This window comes from Aythya marila, assembly GCF_965140915.1.
Source record: "Aythya marila genome assembly, chromosome: 2".
NCBI lineage: Eukaryota > Metazoa > Chordata > Aves > Anseriformes > Anatidae > Aythya > Aythya marila.
In genome coordinates, this window is record NC_139043.1 from 65,445,552 (window position 1) to 65,461,624 (window position 16,073).

At 42.4% G+C, this 16,073-nt stretch overlaps 1 protein-coding gene across 1 annotated transcript in view; it reads right to left on the reverse strand.

Moving 5' to 3' along the window:
* Positions 1 to 1,377: 1,377 nt before the first annotated feature.
* Positions 1,378 to 16,073, reverse strand: part of TMC2 (transmembrane channel like 2) — a gene marked incomplete at both ends in the record, with an annotated part of 34,356 nt that continues 19,660 nt past the window's right edge. Inside the window, 8 exons of the mRNA XM_082755356.1 lie at positions 1,378 to 1,637; positions 2,759 to 2,879; positions 4,480 to 4,558; positions 9,497 to 9,622; positions 11,363 to 11,602; positions 12,509 to 12,576; positions 14,044 to 14,172; positions 15,185 to 15,337. Coding sequence (XP_082611482.1) covers positions 1,378 to 1,637; positions 2,759 to 2,879; positions 4,480 to 4,558; positions 9,497 to 9,622; positions 11,363 to 11,602; positions 12,509 to 12,576; positions 14,044 to 14,172; positions 15,185 to 15,337 — 1,176 coding nt within the window. The remainder of the gene's footprint in view (positions 1,638 to 2,758; positions 2,880 to 4,479; positions 4,559 to 9,496; positions 9,623 to 11,362; positions 11,603 to 12,508; positions 12,577 to 14,043; positions 14,173 to 15,184; positions 15,338 to 16,073) is intronic.

Below are 16,073 nucleotides of genomic sequence, written 5' to 3' on the forward strand. Positions count from 1 at the left end.
AACAATTTTATTGAGGACAAGCTCCCTTCTTATACCATTATCTCTACAAGCAGTCTTTCCCACTAGCTATTTGTTGGTTAACAACTTTGCCCAGCAACAGCAAACATTTAGCAACTTCCATGTCTTAAGGGTTGGAGAACAAGCAGTTTGAGACAGCAAGGGGTCTCCTGAATCACCATACTTTGTTCCTTCTAACTTGTTCACATTCCTCATGGCTTCATCCTTGAGTCCGATGTTATCACCAACCACAGAGCTTCTTGACCCTCATGGCATCATGGCGATACTCCCACAGCAGCCCATGGGTCCCATGGCAGAGCAGATCTCCATGCTGTAGCCCATGGAGGAGACCCTGGTGGAGTAGGTGGATGTGGCCTGGAGGAGGCCCATGGAGAGCAGGAGGAGGCCCCGGGCTGGCACTGCAGCCCGTGCAAAGGAGCCCACGCAGGAGCAGGGGGTCTGAAAGAAGCTGCCACCTGTGGGGAACGCATGCTGGAGCAGTTTGCTCCTGATGGATGGACCCCGTGGTACAGACCTATGTGTGATCTAGAACTCTAGTGATCTAGAAGGAGTGATCTTGAGGGAGCAGCAGAGATAAAGTGCCCATGCTCCAGAGACGAAGAAGGGCTTTGTCATGTAATCAGGCAATTTTAGTCTCTCAACTGTGCTGTGTAATCTTACTAAATCAGAAGTCATATCTAGGAATTGAAATAATGAAGCTACTGTGAGAAGACTGTAAAGAGGAGCAGAGTGAGAACCCAGAGAAAATGGTGGAGAAAGTGTTGCACAGCAGAGCTGAAACAAAAGGGTGAAAATTTGGAGTGCATAGACAGGAGCAAAGCTATCAAGAAGGACAATACAGCTGACAGCCTCCTTTTGTGCTGCTCTGTTAGGAGACCTTTATTCCCAGTACTGGCTGCCATGCAGCTGGAAAGGGATACTCACTTTTATAGACTACTTAATTCCTCAGGTAGGGACAGCAAAAAATCTTTGTTGAACTGACAGGTAAACTCATATTGTTTTTATTAACTGAATAAATATTTAAAGGGTCTGACAGATGCTCACTCCACCAAGTGTGTTCACCATGCAGCTGTTAGTGGCCACAAGGTCATTTTCTACATAGTAATTTAGCAACGCTATGACGGAGTTCCAGTCCAACCCTCTTCCATTCCCTTTATGATCAAAACAAGCAATAAAGGGTTGCAACTTCTAAGAACTTTTTTTTTTTTTTAAAAACAAAACATTTTTAGATAGAATCAATGTTGGGTAGATACAGATCATCATGAGTGGACCAACATATAGTAGTCATTTCTTGCAAAAACTACTCTTGTTTATGCAACACCTCTATTTTAATGTCAAATAGGAACAACGTTGCTGAGCTTATCGAGCAGCATGTGAGTAGCATGGATGTCCTCTCCCCCTTCCAGGGACTAGTCCCAGTGGGTGCGCCCCTGGCCAAGGCTTGTCAGCATAAGAGTAAGGTGCCCAGATGCCTGGTGTCGGTGGCCGTGTCACAAGCAAGTGTGGTGGCGGGATGAGCACTGCTCTTCTCCCACCAGACATGGGACTGCCATTCAGGACTTCTGCTTTTCCTTGTTTCCCAAAAGGGATGACTTGATCAGGAGACTCTATTTTCTTACCTAGAGTAAAGATTATGACTGTTATTTTCCTGAAAGCAAACAGTGCTTTTCTTTCTTTTCCCCAGTGGATGCTGTTTTTTCTGCATGCAATAACCTGTGTCTTGAGCACACCTGAGCATCTGAATGAGGAAACCATAAATAAGGCAGTTAGTCCCTGGACAAGAGCCAGTAAGTCCTCTTTGCTGGTTCTCATTGATGAATTTAAAAGACATAAGTCCTCCTAACTGTGCTGGTATATGTGGCCCATGTGGTGGTCACAGACAATTGCTGATTATAGTCTTTATTTTCAATACACCCACAATGCTGCAAAAACTATTTCAATTTAAATGAATGCTGTGGATCTGCTTCCAGGAAGAATCTGTACTGGGTTGGTCCAAAATTTCCAGTTCATTTTGGCCTCTCTAAGAAACAGCTATCCATCTAAATGCAAGGTGGTTATGATGGTACTAATTTACTTTCCTCATCTGCATTGATATAAATACAACACCTTTTGCATGTGCTGCACAGTTTTTTACAAATGAGAGCAGGAGGCTTTGGCAGGTCCAAGGCAGAGAATGGAAGAAAAATTTCTTTGAAAAATAAATCTCTTTTTCAAGACTGCCCTGACTCTGGTACCAGTGCTGTTTTCTGCACATTTCTGACCAGCCAGGGACCCCCTCATCAGAATTTACCACATATATCTATTTGCCCTAGGACCAAAGCAGTCATATAAAAAGCTTCCATCTCATTCATTACAAGTTTTTCAATGAAAACCTTGATTTGTAAAAGAGGAAAAAAAGTCACACCTGGCTTAATTCATCAGTCCAGAAACAATGTTGAAACTTCATTCTTTTAATGGGTTCTTGGTTTCATGACTGGCATGACTAGTAGCTGGGATTTGGATAAAAAATTTTGTGTGCAACCCCCATGCCTTGATAAGCCTGTGTGACACACACTCTAGTCTAAAAACATGCCTTTCCTGGGTGGATCATGGACTTCTGTAATTGGACAAAAACTGTGCAGTTATACTTATCTGATTCCTTTCAGCCTTGTACTACCCCATTTTCTCAATCCTTCCCAGTCACCATTGGATGACAAAGGGGTTCTTATCAGGAAGGTTGTGGGAGTTGTTTAATTTTTACCTTCTGCTTGTTTGGGATAGATTTCAATCTTTGTACTTGGTGCAAGTAAATCCTCCAGATCTTGCATCATGGAATTATTGTTGGTTTTGTTGTTTCTCTTGTTTTTATCCTCTTCACGTTGCTGCATCAATGAAAATCATTTGGTTTAGTTTGAAAGTGAAGATCTAATCTGTGAAATGGTGGCCTGATGTCATACTTGGCCTGGCTATGTGGTTTTGTTGTTAGGAAAGTAATGTATTTGCCAAGTTCAAAGTGTTGCTGAACCTTGGTCCAGTGACCTAGGGTTAAAAACTTTTTATGGAAAGAAAGTACACCCCAGGCAGGACCAAGAACCTTAGAAGAGATGTCTCTGCTCCTGTTAGGGCAAAGCACTTTCTGATAATGTGTTTTATATCTACCAGACCTTTGGATTTCTGCAGCTGTCCATTTGTCCCCATGGGAGTTTTGGTTTGTTTCAAAGTTGCATTTTAGGTGGTAGGTAGGAGTACCAGTGATTAAAAAACAAACAAACAAAAAACAACAGTGGATGAGGAAGAAGGGAGGAAGGCACAACAGCATGGTGATGAAGAGTAGTATAAGGCTATCTTTGTTGTTTGTTTGTTTGTGTGTGTGTGTGTGTATTTAGGTCTTCAAAAGATTTCCATCTGGATTACAGAGAGAGAGGAAAAACAGGGAGCTCTTCCTGCTCTGGACAGGAAAGAAGAGGTAGGGACAAGGAAAGAATAGGCTTCCCTCTCTTATGCAAAGAGAAAACCCAGATGGATGCCACTCCAGCTCCACCCCTCATCCCAAGAGTTAGATCCCCATTGGAAGGTATTGCATGATGGAGCCACAGTGTCCAAAGTGACTCATGGCCTAAATACAGCTGAGAGGTTCCAAACCACAGAGAGGCCTCTGTCCCCTTGGACAAACCTGGCAGTCATTTGAACAACCACAGCAAATCTTGCTGAGCTCAGTGGGTTGTCATACAACAGTCTCTGGCAGGGTCCAGCAACTCTGAGGGAGACCGCTACCACCAGACCAGCACAGCCCTGGTAGCATTCTTGGTCATAGCTCTGCTGTTTCTCGTTGAGGCTAATTATCTGAGCAGAGCTAGCTCCAGTTCGGCAGATGTTCTGCTTCCAGACCTGATTCATGTTAGTTCAGGCATCTTTGCATCATAGTCCTCTGCATGTTGCAACCTCCCTCAATTCTGAGTAACAAAAGGTCCAAATCCTACCCTGCAAATTCTAGTCACCTCATCTGTCTACATCTTGTTTTTCCCATCTATATAACAAAGACAGATACCAGCCTCCTTTGTAAAGTGCTTTGATAATTACTGGTATGAAACATTATTGCCATGTTGTTATTTAGGGCTCTTTGCTCTTCAGCTTGTGTGAAATCAGGCTACTGTTTTGATAGACTTATCATTGTCCCTGGGAAATCTCAGGCTCCAAAACATTACTTGAACTTTGAGGTAACTTATTTTTGTAGGTGGAAAGTGCAGTTTATGGGAACACTCATTATAGTTCTGATGTATAAAATAGCAATCTATTATGGGATGTGGCCACTTTTTGCAGTTAGCCATTAAATGTTATCAGAGTGGAATGAACAACCATTAAATGCATCCTCCCCTTGTGTCACTAATGTGGTCTGAATGAAAAGTAATTTAAAAGCATACGTCTACATCAAACTTGAAGTACATGGTATTTCAAACATGGCTTGGCAGGGCAAGTACTTACCATTTGCATTTTCTTCTTCAGCTCTGCATTGGCGCGCTGATATGCTTCAGACACAGCATTTAGGTAATAGATAGCAAGGCTACAAAAACAAATGTTGCTGTAGTGTTAGGATCGGGGAGAAAGAAAGCTTCATAGAGAGGAAGCATAAAATTCATGGACGTGCTGCTTTCCTAAGAGCACCAGGTGAAGCTTAAAAATCCAAACTGACTTTCTTTAGGACCCATCGCAACCCATATAGTGGGCCTATGTGCACCCAAATATCCCAGGGAGGACTACCTATGCGACTTAATTAGACTTGATTCCTGAGCCTGGATTTCACTGCCACTTACAGAATCACAGAATGGTTTGGGTTGGAAGGGACCTTAAAGATCACCTAGTTCCAACCGCTCTGTCATGGGCAGGGACACCTTCCACTAGACCAGATTGCTCAAAGCCCAATCCAACCTGGCTTTGAATCCAACCTGGGATATTTGGGTGCAATTCCAGAGATGGGACATTCACAGCTTCTCTGGGAAAACTGTTCCAGTGCTTCACCACCATCAGCAAAATTTTCTTTCTTATATCTAGTCTAAATCTCCTCACTTTTAATTTAAAACCATTATCCCTCGTCCTCTCACTACACTCCCTGATAAGAGTCCCTCTCCAGCTTTCTTGTAGGCCCCTTTTAAGTACTAGAATCCTGCTATAAGGTCTCCCAGAGCATTCTTTTCTCCAGGCTGAGCAACCCCAACTCTCTCAGCCTGTCTTCATAGGAGAGGTCCTCCAGCCCTCTGATCAATCATCCTCGTAGTCCTCCTCTGGACTTGCTCCAGCAGGTCCATGTCCCTCTTATGCTGGGGGCTTCAGAACTGAATTCAGTATTCCATGTGGGGTCTCACAAAAGTAGAGTAGTAGAATCACCTCCCTCAGCCTGCTGGTTACACTTCTTTGGATGCAGCCCAGGATATGGTTGGCTTTGAGGGCTTCTGCCCATTGCCAGCTCATGCTGAACTTCTTTGAACCCAACACCCCCTAGTCCCTGTACCTTAGAGCTGCTCTCAGTCCATTCTCCACTCAGCCTGTATTTGTGCTTAGGATTGCCCTGGTCCTGGTGCAGGATCTTGTGTTTGGCCTTGTCGAACTTCATGAGGTTCACACAGGCCCACCTCTCAAGCCTATCCAGGTTCCTCTGGATGGCACCCCTTCCCTCCAGCATGTCAGCTGTACCACACAGCTTGGTGTCATCAGTAAACTTCCTGAGGGTGCACTCAGTCCTACTGTCCATGTCACCAACAAAGATGTTAAATATTTCCAGTCCCTGTACAGACCCCTGAGAGACACTACTCATCACTGGTCTCCACCTGGATGTAGTTGTTGACTGCAGTTCTTTGTGTGCAACCATTCAATTAATTCCTTATCTACTGAGTGGTCCGTCTCTCAAATCCATGTGTCTCCAACTAAGAAACAAGGATGTTGTGCAGGCCAGTGTCAAATTCACTTGGTGGGGATAAGGGCTCAAGTTCACCATTTAAGTTTTACCTACCTCCTCACATGTACTTTTCTCACTGGCTGTCTCCAAGCTACCTTAAAAGATTCAAGGCTTAGGAAAAACTGAAGCTGCCCTGTGGCAAAGTCAGTTAAGGTGGGCTGAACCAGTCTAACAGCTCAGCTCTGCTTAAATAAAAGAAAAACAGCCTGCCTGCCTCTGCCTTGTCTGTCTTCCTCTACACCAGCCATGGCCCTTAGGTCCTTTCTTGATGGTGAGCTCATTCAGCTTGTTCTCTGGAGGAAAATCAATACAGCTGATAAAACATGTGGCTTTATGCTATGTCTTACAGGAGACAAAACAGATTAGTCAAGGAGCTCAGAAAAACAAATAGGAAACCAGGAAAACCATGACAGAACAAAGACCTGCACACTCTCCTGAAAAGTGCATTGCTCAACTCACAGTCTGCCAGTTGCAAGTGAGCAGAGATGGGAACAGAGAACAAGCAGGAACCAGGTGGGAGCAGGCTTTTGTTTTTTCTTCCTCTGCAAAAAGGACATGCCAAAGCAAAGGGAGAAACCAGCCAAGCTTGTGGGCACTGGAAGGCAAGTGGGTTCTGAGAGGGTATGCTGACAGCCGGTCTTTGGTGAGCAGAGAGGGGCATGCTTCAGAACAAGCCCAAGTGTCTGGGGATGTCTCACTACCACCTGATAATATTTAGGTTGTCAAAAATGTCTCCTCCTGCTTTTGTAGAGAGCTTTTATTCTCCTTAATTATAAACATCATCTGCTTAGTGACTCTGGACCATTCCTGGGAAAAGCACAATCCATTCAGTTCACTGCTACTGTGCTTTGTTTTGTTTAAAAGAAAAAATTTAAAAATCTAATATTTAAAAAAAAAAAAAAAAAAAGGAAAGAAAGAAAAGGGCAGACCAAAAAAAAAAAAACACAACGACAAAAAAAAACTTTTGTCTAAAAAATAGTTCCTGACAGTTCCCAAACACAACATATGGCCCAAGCTCAGCATTATCAAATGAGGCTAGAGGATTTTAGTACAGTGTCTTTAAAAGACGTTTAGATGTTGAACTTAGTGATATGGTTTAGTGGAGGACTTGTTAGTGTTAGGTCAGAGGTTGGACTCGATGATCTTGAGGTCTCTTCCAACCTAGACAATTCTGTGATTCTGTGATTCTGTCTGACTCTAAGCACAACAAGGCACCATTTACCATCATATTGGTTTCCACGTGAGAGATTGGAAGGGGATACTCTGGATGGCTTTTCTGGAGACTTTTTTCAGAGGTCTGTCTGGAGGAAATACATTTATTTCCCTTTGCCTAGAATTAAACCAAAACTCAGTCTTGGTGATCTTGGTGATTTAGGCTCTCTGTCCCAACAAAGCCTTTTAGAGTTGTTATTTTTGTTCTTCTGTAAGGATGTGATTTTTTTTTTTCCTTCTACACTCTGAAACTGATTGCTGAGGAAATATAACACCTCCATAATCCTTTGAGGCTACTTGTACCATAACATAAGCTGAAAACTTTTAGAGAGAAGGAAAGAAATCAGGGTCTTGCATATGACTTATAGTCCAGAGAAAATGGTGAAAGAGATGTAAACCTAAGTTTCTGTCTCTCTGTGTGTTGCCTGTCTTCTAGCTAGTGGTGTATGGCTTTTGTAGATGTACAAAGATCATGCATTAAATGTGATTCTCTCAACTGAAAAGTTTCCAAAATGAGAAAAATCCTTAGAAAAAGTACCTGTATGGTGGCTGTAATTCTGTCTGGAACTTTTTCAAGAAAAGTTTACATGCACATAGTAAGCAGTACTTACACCATGCATCTGATGCTGTCAGGACATGCAGGAGCTACTAGCAGCAGACTGTAGGTCTGACTTATTTAGGCACAGTGGAAGCATCAGCTTTCTTTTTTTCTTTTTTTTTTTTAATGGCTGTGACCCTTTCAGTAGCCACACAACTGGAAGTCACGAATATTTAATATCCCCAAAAGCTGCACGGATAGTGTAGCTGGGTGGGAAGCAAGGATGTTTTAGGTAATGTGGACATGGAGTGGTATCTCTTTTTTCAAAGGGAATCAGGGCAGAGACCAAATGGTGTTTTACGGAGAGATGGATCCATGGAAGACTGTTGTGTGGGAGTGAGCAGTAGCCCTCCTCCTGGAAAAGGGATGATGAAAGGAATGTCTTCAGCAGGTAAATGGGATTCATGCTGTTCACTATCCCAGCTGTCAGTGGAGTAAAGGACAGGAGATTGTCACTGACCAAAATGTTATTTTCAACATTCTACCACTCTCATGACACCTTTTTGGAGGGTTTGCATCAAAGCCGCAAAAAATGATTTGCTGCTCTTTTGTAAAGGTTATTCATTTGGGCTGGATTAGTTTTGCAGTCATATCTGCACTTCATATCAGCAGTAGCATCTGTGAAGCCTACAGGACTAGAGCTAATAATTCAATAATATGCTTGGCCGTACTGGGGATGTGACACGAGACTGTCTTCTGTGTGCATCAGATCTGATTTTTCCAAGTATTCTTTTGTCTGCACCAGTTACAGTAACTGATCATTTTTATTTAGGTTAACGTGAGTAAGGAGTTTGAGGCAAGTAGAGGGATGCTGGTTGATTTTCAGTTTAATTGGGATTTTTCTCAGTCTGTTCCTATAAGAAATTCCATAACACATAAACTTGTATTTGATTTAATTCAATCGTATTATCTTCAGTGTAACCTAGTAAAAACAAAGGATCACAGTGCCCAAGAGAAGTAGACCAGACCAGAGGCCCATCTCCAACATGCACATATGCCAAAGGAAGTGTAAGAGAGGCAAGCCTGTGTAATACGCTCCCTGACCCTCTCCACATCTCCATCTGTTTAGCCTAGCATGTTCAAAGCTGTCTGTAAACTTTGGCCACAGCTTTTCCACTCATTTTGATAGCCCTGAAAACCTCACGAGTAATGCCAAAAATATCTTTTAAAAATACAAGTAAATGAGAACTGCCCTGGTCAGGCTGCTGAAGGAACTGAGGATCAACCATGGTTTCAAATGTGGCTCCAAAGCTGAAATGATCTGATGCTACTGAAACAAATTTCAGATATATTACTTGGAAAAAAAAAAAAAAAAGAAAAAAACACATATTTTTGGAACAAGTAATTTTTGAATGCCATGTATTGGCAGTGTTGTAAATACCACCAGCTGTGACAGAAATTGCTTCTCCACAAGGTACCAGGCTGAGACTGTCCATTTAGTTCCTATGAGCTACTGAAAATTTTAGAGATGGAAGCTGTGACTACCACGAGGTCTATGTCAGCAATGTGTTTCATCTACAAGGTTGTGTTTAATTGGGTTAGGAAATTAAATTTCAGGAAATTGGATCGGGCAAGGGCTGGGGAGGGGGGGTCAGAGAGGGGTGGGAGGCAACAAGGAGTGTGGCTGCTTTCATCCAGGCCATTATCTCCGTAGATGTACCTTGCTAAAGTTACAGCAATTTTTTCAACCTCCTTCCATCCCTGCAAGATGGGCATGTAATATTGCAAGGAAAACTTACACCATGAGTAGAATTGCAGGAATGATCAGTCCTGGGTTTGCCACGTAGCTGAAGATCTTGGCAATAAAAAGAGGGAAATCAAGCTCAATAGTCTCTTGAATGACTTCATACATCCTTTTCTTTCCACTGGAAAGAGAAATATTCAGTTAATGTGTGTAGAGAACTCCTGGAGGGATACTTAATGATGATAAGTAGTATGTTTCCTCTCTGCCAGTGAGCGTGATCTTGCTGTTGGCCAGCAAGGATTTTGAAGTAAAAGTTCTACTTAAAATAACTTCATTTCAAATTACATTGTAGTCCATTCCCTTCTCTCCCTTCTTTAGTTATACAAATAATCTCTGTTAAACCAACTTGCCCCAAAAGATAGTATGTTTATTTCAATGTGCAGATCCTTTATGAATTCTGCCTATTTGCCATCCTGAAATGTATAAAAACCTACAGATTGCAGTAACTATACATTTCTGATCAATTTCTTATTAAATGCAGCCTTCTCATAGTAGATGTAATTTTCCATATGCAAATTCCAGCTTTCTGAAATAATGAATCAACTTGAAGAGCTGTTAAGTAAGGACAAAAATAACAAGTTGTGATTATTGCTTAATAGGAAACTCAGTGAAAGAGTCATTTCAAATTGGATTGATAAAAGAGATGAGAGTGTTCTGTGTGAAAGTAGCACCAATCCGTAAAAATTGGGCTGGATTGCATATCGACCTTCTTCCTCAGTATCTATTAATTCAGCCCTGTGAGTGCTATTCCTCATCTTTAAGCTTGCTTCCTTGTGAGATCTTGCAGTCCCTTCATATTCTGCTCAGGAAGGCATTGGATTCCTTCCTTATAACAAAAGTCAATAAAGTCCAAGTGGCTAAGCGGGACTCCAACTTCATTGGCTGCCTTAAACCTAGGAGAGTTAAGTTTTCAGTCAAGTTATGGGTGGAAAGTTATGCTGAGGGGAGTGAACCAGGCTGAGTAGATTTTGAAGGTGTGATTGGGAATTAAAATAGTGCTCTGATTTCAGGTGAGTCATCTCTTAGGGATAGCATGCAGGCAGCAAGTTTCCTGACAGATGTTCGGATATTGCCTGTTGACACCTATCCTTGTTACTTAACAGATGGAATTCTGGTCTCTTGCCTTCTCCCCAAGTCTTTTAGCTTTCTGATGTCGTTCTCAATCAGCAGATGGATAACAATTTGTTCCAATCTGTTTCTTTGCTGTGTCAGACTCCGTGGGCCTAGGAAATGGTGTTACTCAATCAGATTAGACATTATTGGCATGTTAATCCAGTCCACTGAATGCTCTGAACAGTGCTAATTTCGGAGAGAAGGGAAGGAAAAAAAAAGGCTTTTCTTTTTAAAAGCAACAACTCCTCAGGCTCAGACCTATCAATTTCCTGCTATTTTCCATCAAAAATGCAACACAGTTCATGCTGTGGGATTTCTTGGCTCTATGGAAGGTCTTAGGAGGTTTTAGACTCTAGTTTTGCTACCATAATGTTGATGAGAGCCTTAAGGCTGCTCCTGTTGCTTTTTTCCTGGGGGCTGCACCCGACTGTTCCACCCCTGCTGTCCTCTGATGCTTCTCCATCACTGTGTGTTGGGGAAGCACCATCAATCAGGTATCAGAGGAGGGAGTAAAAAAGCTGGGTTTGTAGAGCCTTCCAGAGAAAAGCAGACATGCTCAGTGGAGACCCAGCACCCCTAACAGACTGGGTGTGTCCTGTGGCTTCACATAACTAGGGATTTAACAAGAAAGAAAATGGAGAAGTATTACGTGTATACCATCTTTGCTGAAGACCAGGCCTTCAAACTTCATGAAATTAATCCTTTGTAGCAAAGCCAAAACCATGCATTATTGGTGTTTTGCTAGTACCTGAATGGTCCACAGTCAAAGGAAGGAGGCAAGGACATGATGGTGTAGGCCACAGGCAGGAGGCTGAGGAACAGGATTAACAGTAAAAGTCCCATGTAAAAGTTGTTAGACTTGGATGCTTTGAATACTCGTTCGTGAGGGACATTGCTACTCATGACAGCCCAACATTGAAAATACATGGAGGTTAATAAGCGCAGCACGTTTATACCCACGAGCCCTGGCGCATAGAAGGATCCCATCCTGAAAAGGAAAGGAGAGGAAAAGGTTTTTTGTTTGTTTGTTTGTTTTTGTTTTTTTGTTTTTGTTTTTGTTTGACAGACTGGAAGGATTTTTATTTTCAAAAGAAGAAAAAATGTTGCTAATGTTGTGGAAAGCTTACCCACAACTAAAGTCCGAGCGGGAAGGCTTGTGCTATCTATCTTGTCTTTCTGGAGGAGAAGTTGCCTGCATCCATGTTAATGTACAGTGACCATAAACTGAGGACCAGACAGATCTCAGACCTCAGTGGTTGTAAGGAAAGACTTGCAGTTTGTGACAAAAATTGTTTGGGGATAGCTTGGAATATGTCAAGTAAAGGAACCCAGAAGGGAGTGACATTCTTGAGTCTGCAGATATGTTGTAGTTGAAGATCATTAAATCCTGGCGAAAGAAACCTCACTCCCAGAGGAGGTGTGGGATTTTGTGTGGTTGCCTGTTGACTCTCATTCTGTCATATGATCAGCCTTTGTTTGCCCTCCACTGGGGCAATTTTGGGATGTACTCTCTTGCCTGACATGCTCAGCTGACTCCAGGGCCAGCCTTGTGCTCACAAGTAAGCTCACAGCACCTTGTTCCCAAGCCTCTTCTGATCTCTTCCCCCAGCACGTGAGCCATCTTGAAAGGATGAAGTACATTTTTGTGAAAAAATGATTTTATTAAAGTGAGACTACGGCTGGGTTTGGAAGACTGTTCTTTGTTTCAGTTGATAACAGTTCTTTGACAACTAAGCTGGCATTTTGAGTTTTCTACTTTAGTAGACAAGAGCAGAATGTCCAGCAATCAGAGAAACCAAATCCCAAATGCTATTCTAGCTGGCTTGGAAGTCTTCTGACTACACTGTGGGTCTTTTTTTCAATAATGCAAAAACAAAGAAGGGAAATATCTTACCAAATCATTCCTTGGTTGAAGACCAAACCCAAAACATTGCCGCTGATATCAAACTCTGCATAGGAGGGCTGCATGGGAAGAGAAAGTCTTTGTTTTTGCTAGAGGTACCCGCTATTGCTTGCTGTTGCTGCTGGGCATAAAAATACTTATTTAAATTTGATATAAAGTGATTTCTGGGAGGGCTCCCACTGTGTGTGCACTGCTTGAATAACCAGCAGCTGGGCTGTGGGCTGCTTCTCTCTTGGCTTGCTTAAAATTGGACAAACATATGGAGGTGCTTAGAGTTGCACGGTGTTTATATGTTCTCTCAGTTAGCAAAGTCAATTGTGTACAGAGGAGCCATGGCACAGGACTCGACTTTATACTTCAGCTGGTGTATCTGGCTGCTGATTTGCAGTTTTATTCTGGTAAAATATTGAATGTTTAAACAGCCATAATGATGATCTGGAGGGCAAATGCTACACCAGATATATCCATATCTGTGGGTCTTGTACCAGCAGGCTGCTGCAGAACAGAAGTGGAGAGCCTAGGGGAGAGGAACGTGAAGGAATATATTACCTGGTCAGTGAGAGGTGGCATTTTGCCCTGTTCTAGATAATAGTTAAAATATTGCTTCCTGTGGACCAGCCCTTCTAATGTGGGTGCTAAAGGTGGTAAGTCCAGAACAGGCAGGTCTAATCTATTGGCAGTATTTGACACTTTATAAGTTATTATTCTGGTAGATTTGCCAGTGATGACACTACTGTTCTATGAGTATATGCTTTTCTGCATAAAAACTCAGGTCCAATTTAGCCGCTTATACTATGTAAAGTTTTTTCTGTTTTCTTGAAAAAATATTTTCATTTCAATATAGAACACAAATCTGAAAGATGATGGGTGATGCCCTCATATGTTTGAAATATCCTGTGTAGTATGTCTGCTTTTGACCCAATTTGATACCTGATTCTGTCTGAATCCATCTGTTTTTGTCACTTAAGTGAAAAAATGAACCTTTTTTTCACAGTTTTGCTCTGTATTTGTGCAGCTCCAGTGCTGGCGGCTTTGTAATGTTGCCTTTATGAATACCAAAGAGTTCAGCACTACTGTGTGTTATGCATACATGATAAGGGAAAGAAGAGCTCTTTACTCCACTGCAGCAAAAGTAACACCAACCTCCAGAATAGATCAGAAGACTGTGCTATGAGTAAAACATCTTACTGCCTGCAGGACAGGCAATGAAGATCAAAGAAGATCTTTGAGAAGAGATGAGTATAGAAGGGCCTAATTATTTGAGGTTATAACAACTGAATGTACATCAGGTCAATTTTTTTCAACTCAACTTCATCATTTAAATTCCTGAGGTGGGAAAGATAACTGTGTTTTTGTAGGGCACTTTCTGGGGTGAAAAGTAGTAGTGATGAGTAGTGATGCAGAGACTGCCTACACAGCTTAAATTATCAAACAAGACCAGAATCAATCATTCAAAATCAATCTGTGTCATATTTGAACAAATGGCCCTGTTTCTTCAGCTTCTCATCTACAAGACATTGACTTACAAATCCAGCCTCTAGGTCCCAGCACCAACAATAATTCACAAATCTGACAAAGCAAGCTCGAATAAAATCTCCCACCAGGATGGTTACATAGGTCACCAGGATATCGGACACTGTGAGCCTTACAAACTCCTGCAATTTAAAACACAAACAAAATATTTAGCTCCTATAATTTCAGTAGCTCATTCTGGGAGTGCATTTTATTTATTAATCTATCTCCCTCTATATGACAGTAACCTTCAGAACTGCATGCTGTGAGTAATCTCCCTACTGGTTTTCAGCCACTTGGCAGTGCGAGACCTTCAGTTTTGTGCTTGGGAATAACAAACTCCCTTACAGCTATTAGCCCTGATAGTTGTTAGTATTATTGACTGTGCTATATGTTGTGGCAGCACATAAAATGGAAGCAGAATGCTAACGCTGCAATAAAGCTGTAAAACATGCAGACAAAGAAGGTAATTTTGACAGTGCTGTCAAAGAAATCTGTGCTACTGTGGTTTACATTTGTGAGCTGTTCTTGCAGGTATTTCACTGTTCTGAAGAACTACAAAACTTTGGTGCATGATGAAAGCTGCCCAAAGCAAGAGAGTTGAAGGGTAGGTTGGTGGGGTGAAAGCTGTGGTGCTGAGGACTTAAAGACCACCTTCCATGCATCTCAGGGTGGGTTATCTTCATCTAGCTCTGCCCTTGTTCCCTGGCCTCATGGTGCATTAGTGGTTGGGATGTGTCAGGAGTTCCCTTGGGAACACATCCTCTGTGTCAGGCTTCATCTGTGTACTCCAAAAGCTCTCTGCAATGCAAATCAAATGCAACAATAATTGGAGACGACAGGTTTATTTCAAAGGTGCTGTCACGATCTGAACCAAGGTATGATGTAGGCATGGCCATAGGCTACCTGGACTTTTTTACTCTTTTGAAGAAAGTGTTGGAGGTCTGTGTGTGTTGGGAGTTTTCACAGCCATAGCTTGAAAACAGTGGTGAATTTATCTTGCCTTGGTACTGCTGTGTGAGAGCTGGGAAAGGAGATGTCTTTTGCAAGTAAAACTTAAATCCTGGATATGCTAAAGACATTAACGATAAAAACAAAAACACAAAAACAACACCCAAATCATCCCAGAGACTTACTGCATAACAAATTTCTTACAATGCCGACAGTTGTCTCCCAGCAGGGTCCCCTGGGCACGTCTGCAGGATCAAGGGAAGGTGGGGTGTCAGCACTGCTGTTCCCCATGGATGAATTGTGGTGGCCAAGCAGCATCCAGCGTGTGATGTTCTTCACAACATCTTCTTCATCCAGCTGCAACAGAGAGATACCTCAGCCAAAAATGTAAGGATATGGGGACCACAGAGGGTGCCAATGGGTTCCCCTCTCTACCAGCTACCATCCCTAATACAAGAAACTGCTTAAAACAGATTTGTGACAGCACTGGAAAGAAGAATAGCACAGAACCTTGCTCCCTTTCCCGGGGTGTCAGGGAACAGCCCCTCCAGATCAAAAGAAGCTTGGGGGCACCATGAGTTTTGTGGAATCAGCAGCCAGCTCCCTGCACATGGAGAAGCCAGACCTCCAGCAAAATGAGACATGGTTTGAGGGCCAGGGAGAGCAAAGAGCAGGGCTGCTGCTAGCGTTCATGGAAGAGGAGCCTCTGTGCAGTCCTTCTTTGCTTTGTTCATCATTTTCAGGACTGAACAAGTCTCCCTGATTCCTCCTATTCTTCTCAGCTTAAATCAGGGTCATTTTTTTCTATAAATCAGTTAGACATTTGTCCTTTCCTGCTGTTATCTGCCTGGCGCATACTACCAGGATAATGCTAAAGAGGAGAGGGCAGGGAAAAAGGGTTATAAATCACACCCTTGGGGTATGCATTAATAGAAATTGCAAATAGTGTCAGATGGAAAAAAAAATAAATTATCCTAGTATTCTGTGATTTTAGACGACAATAATAGACAGACCTAGAAGTTCTCCCTTGAGTCCCTGACCTCTGCTCAGCAGCAGGGAGCTCTGTTCCCAGAATCCATCTCAACCTCAATCT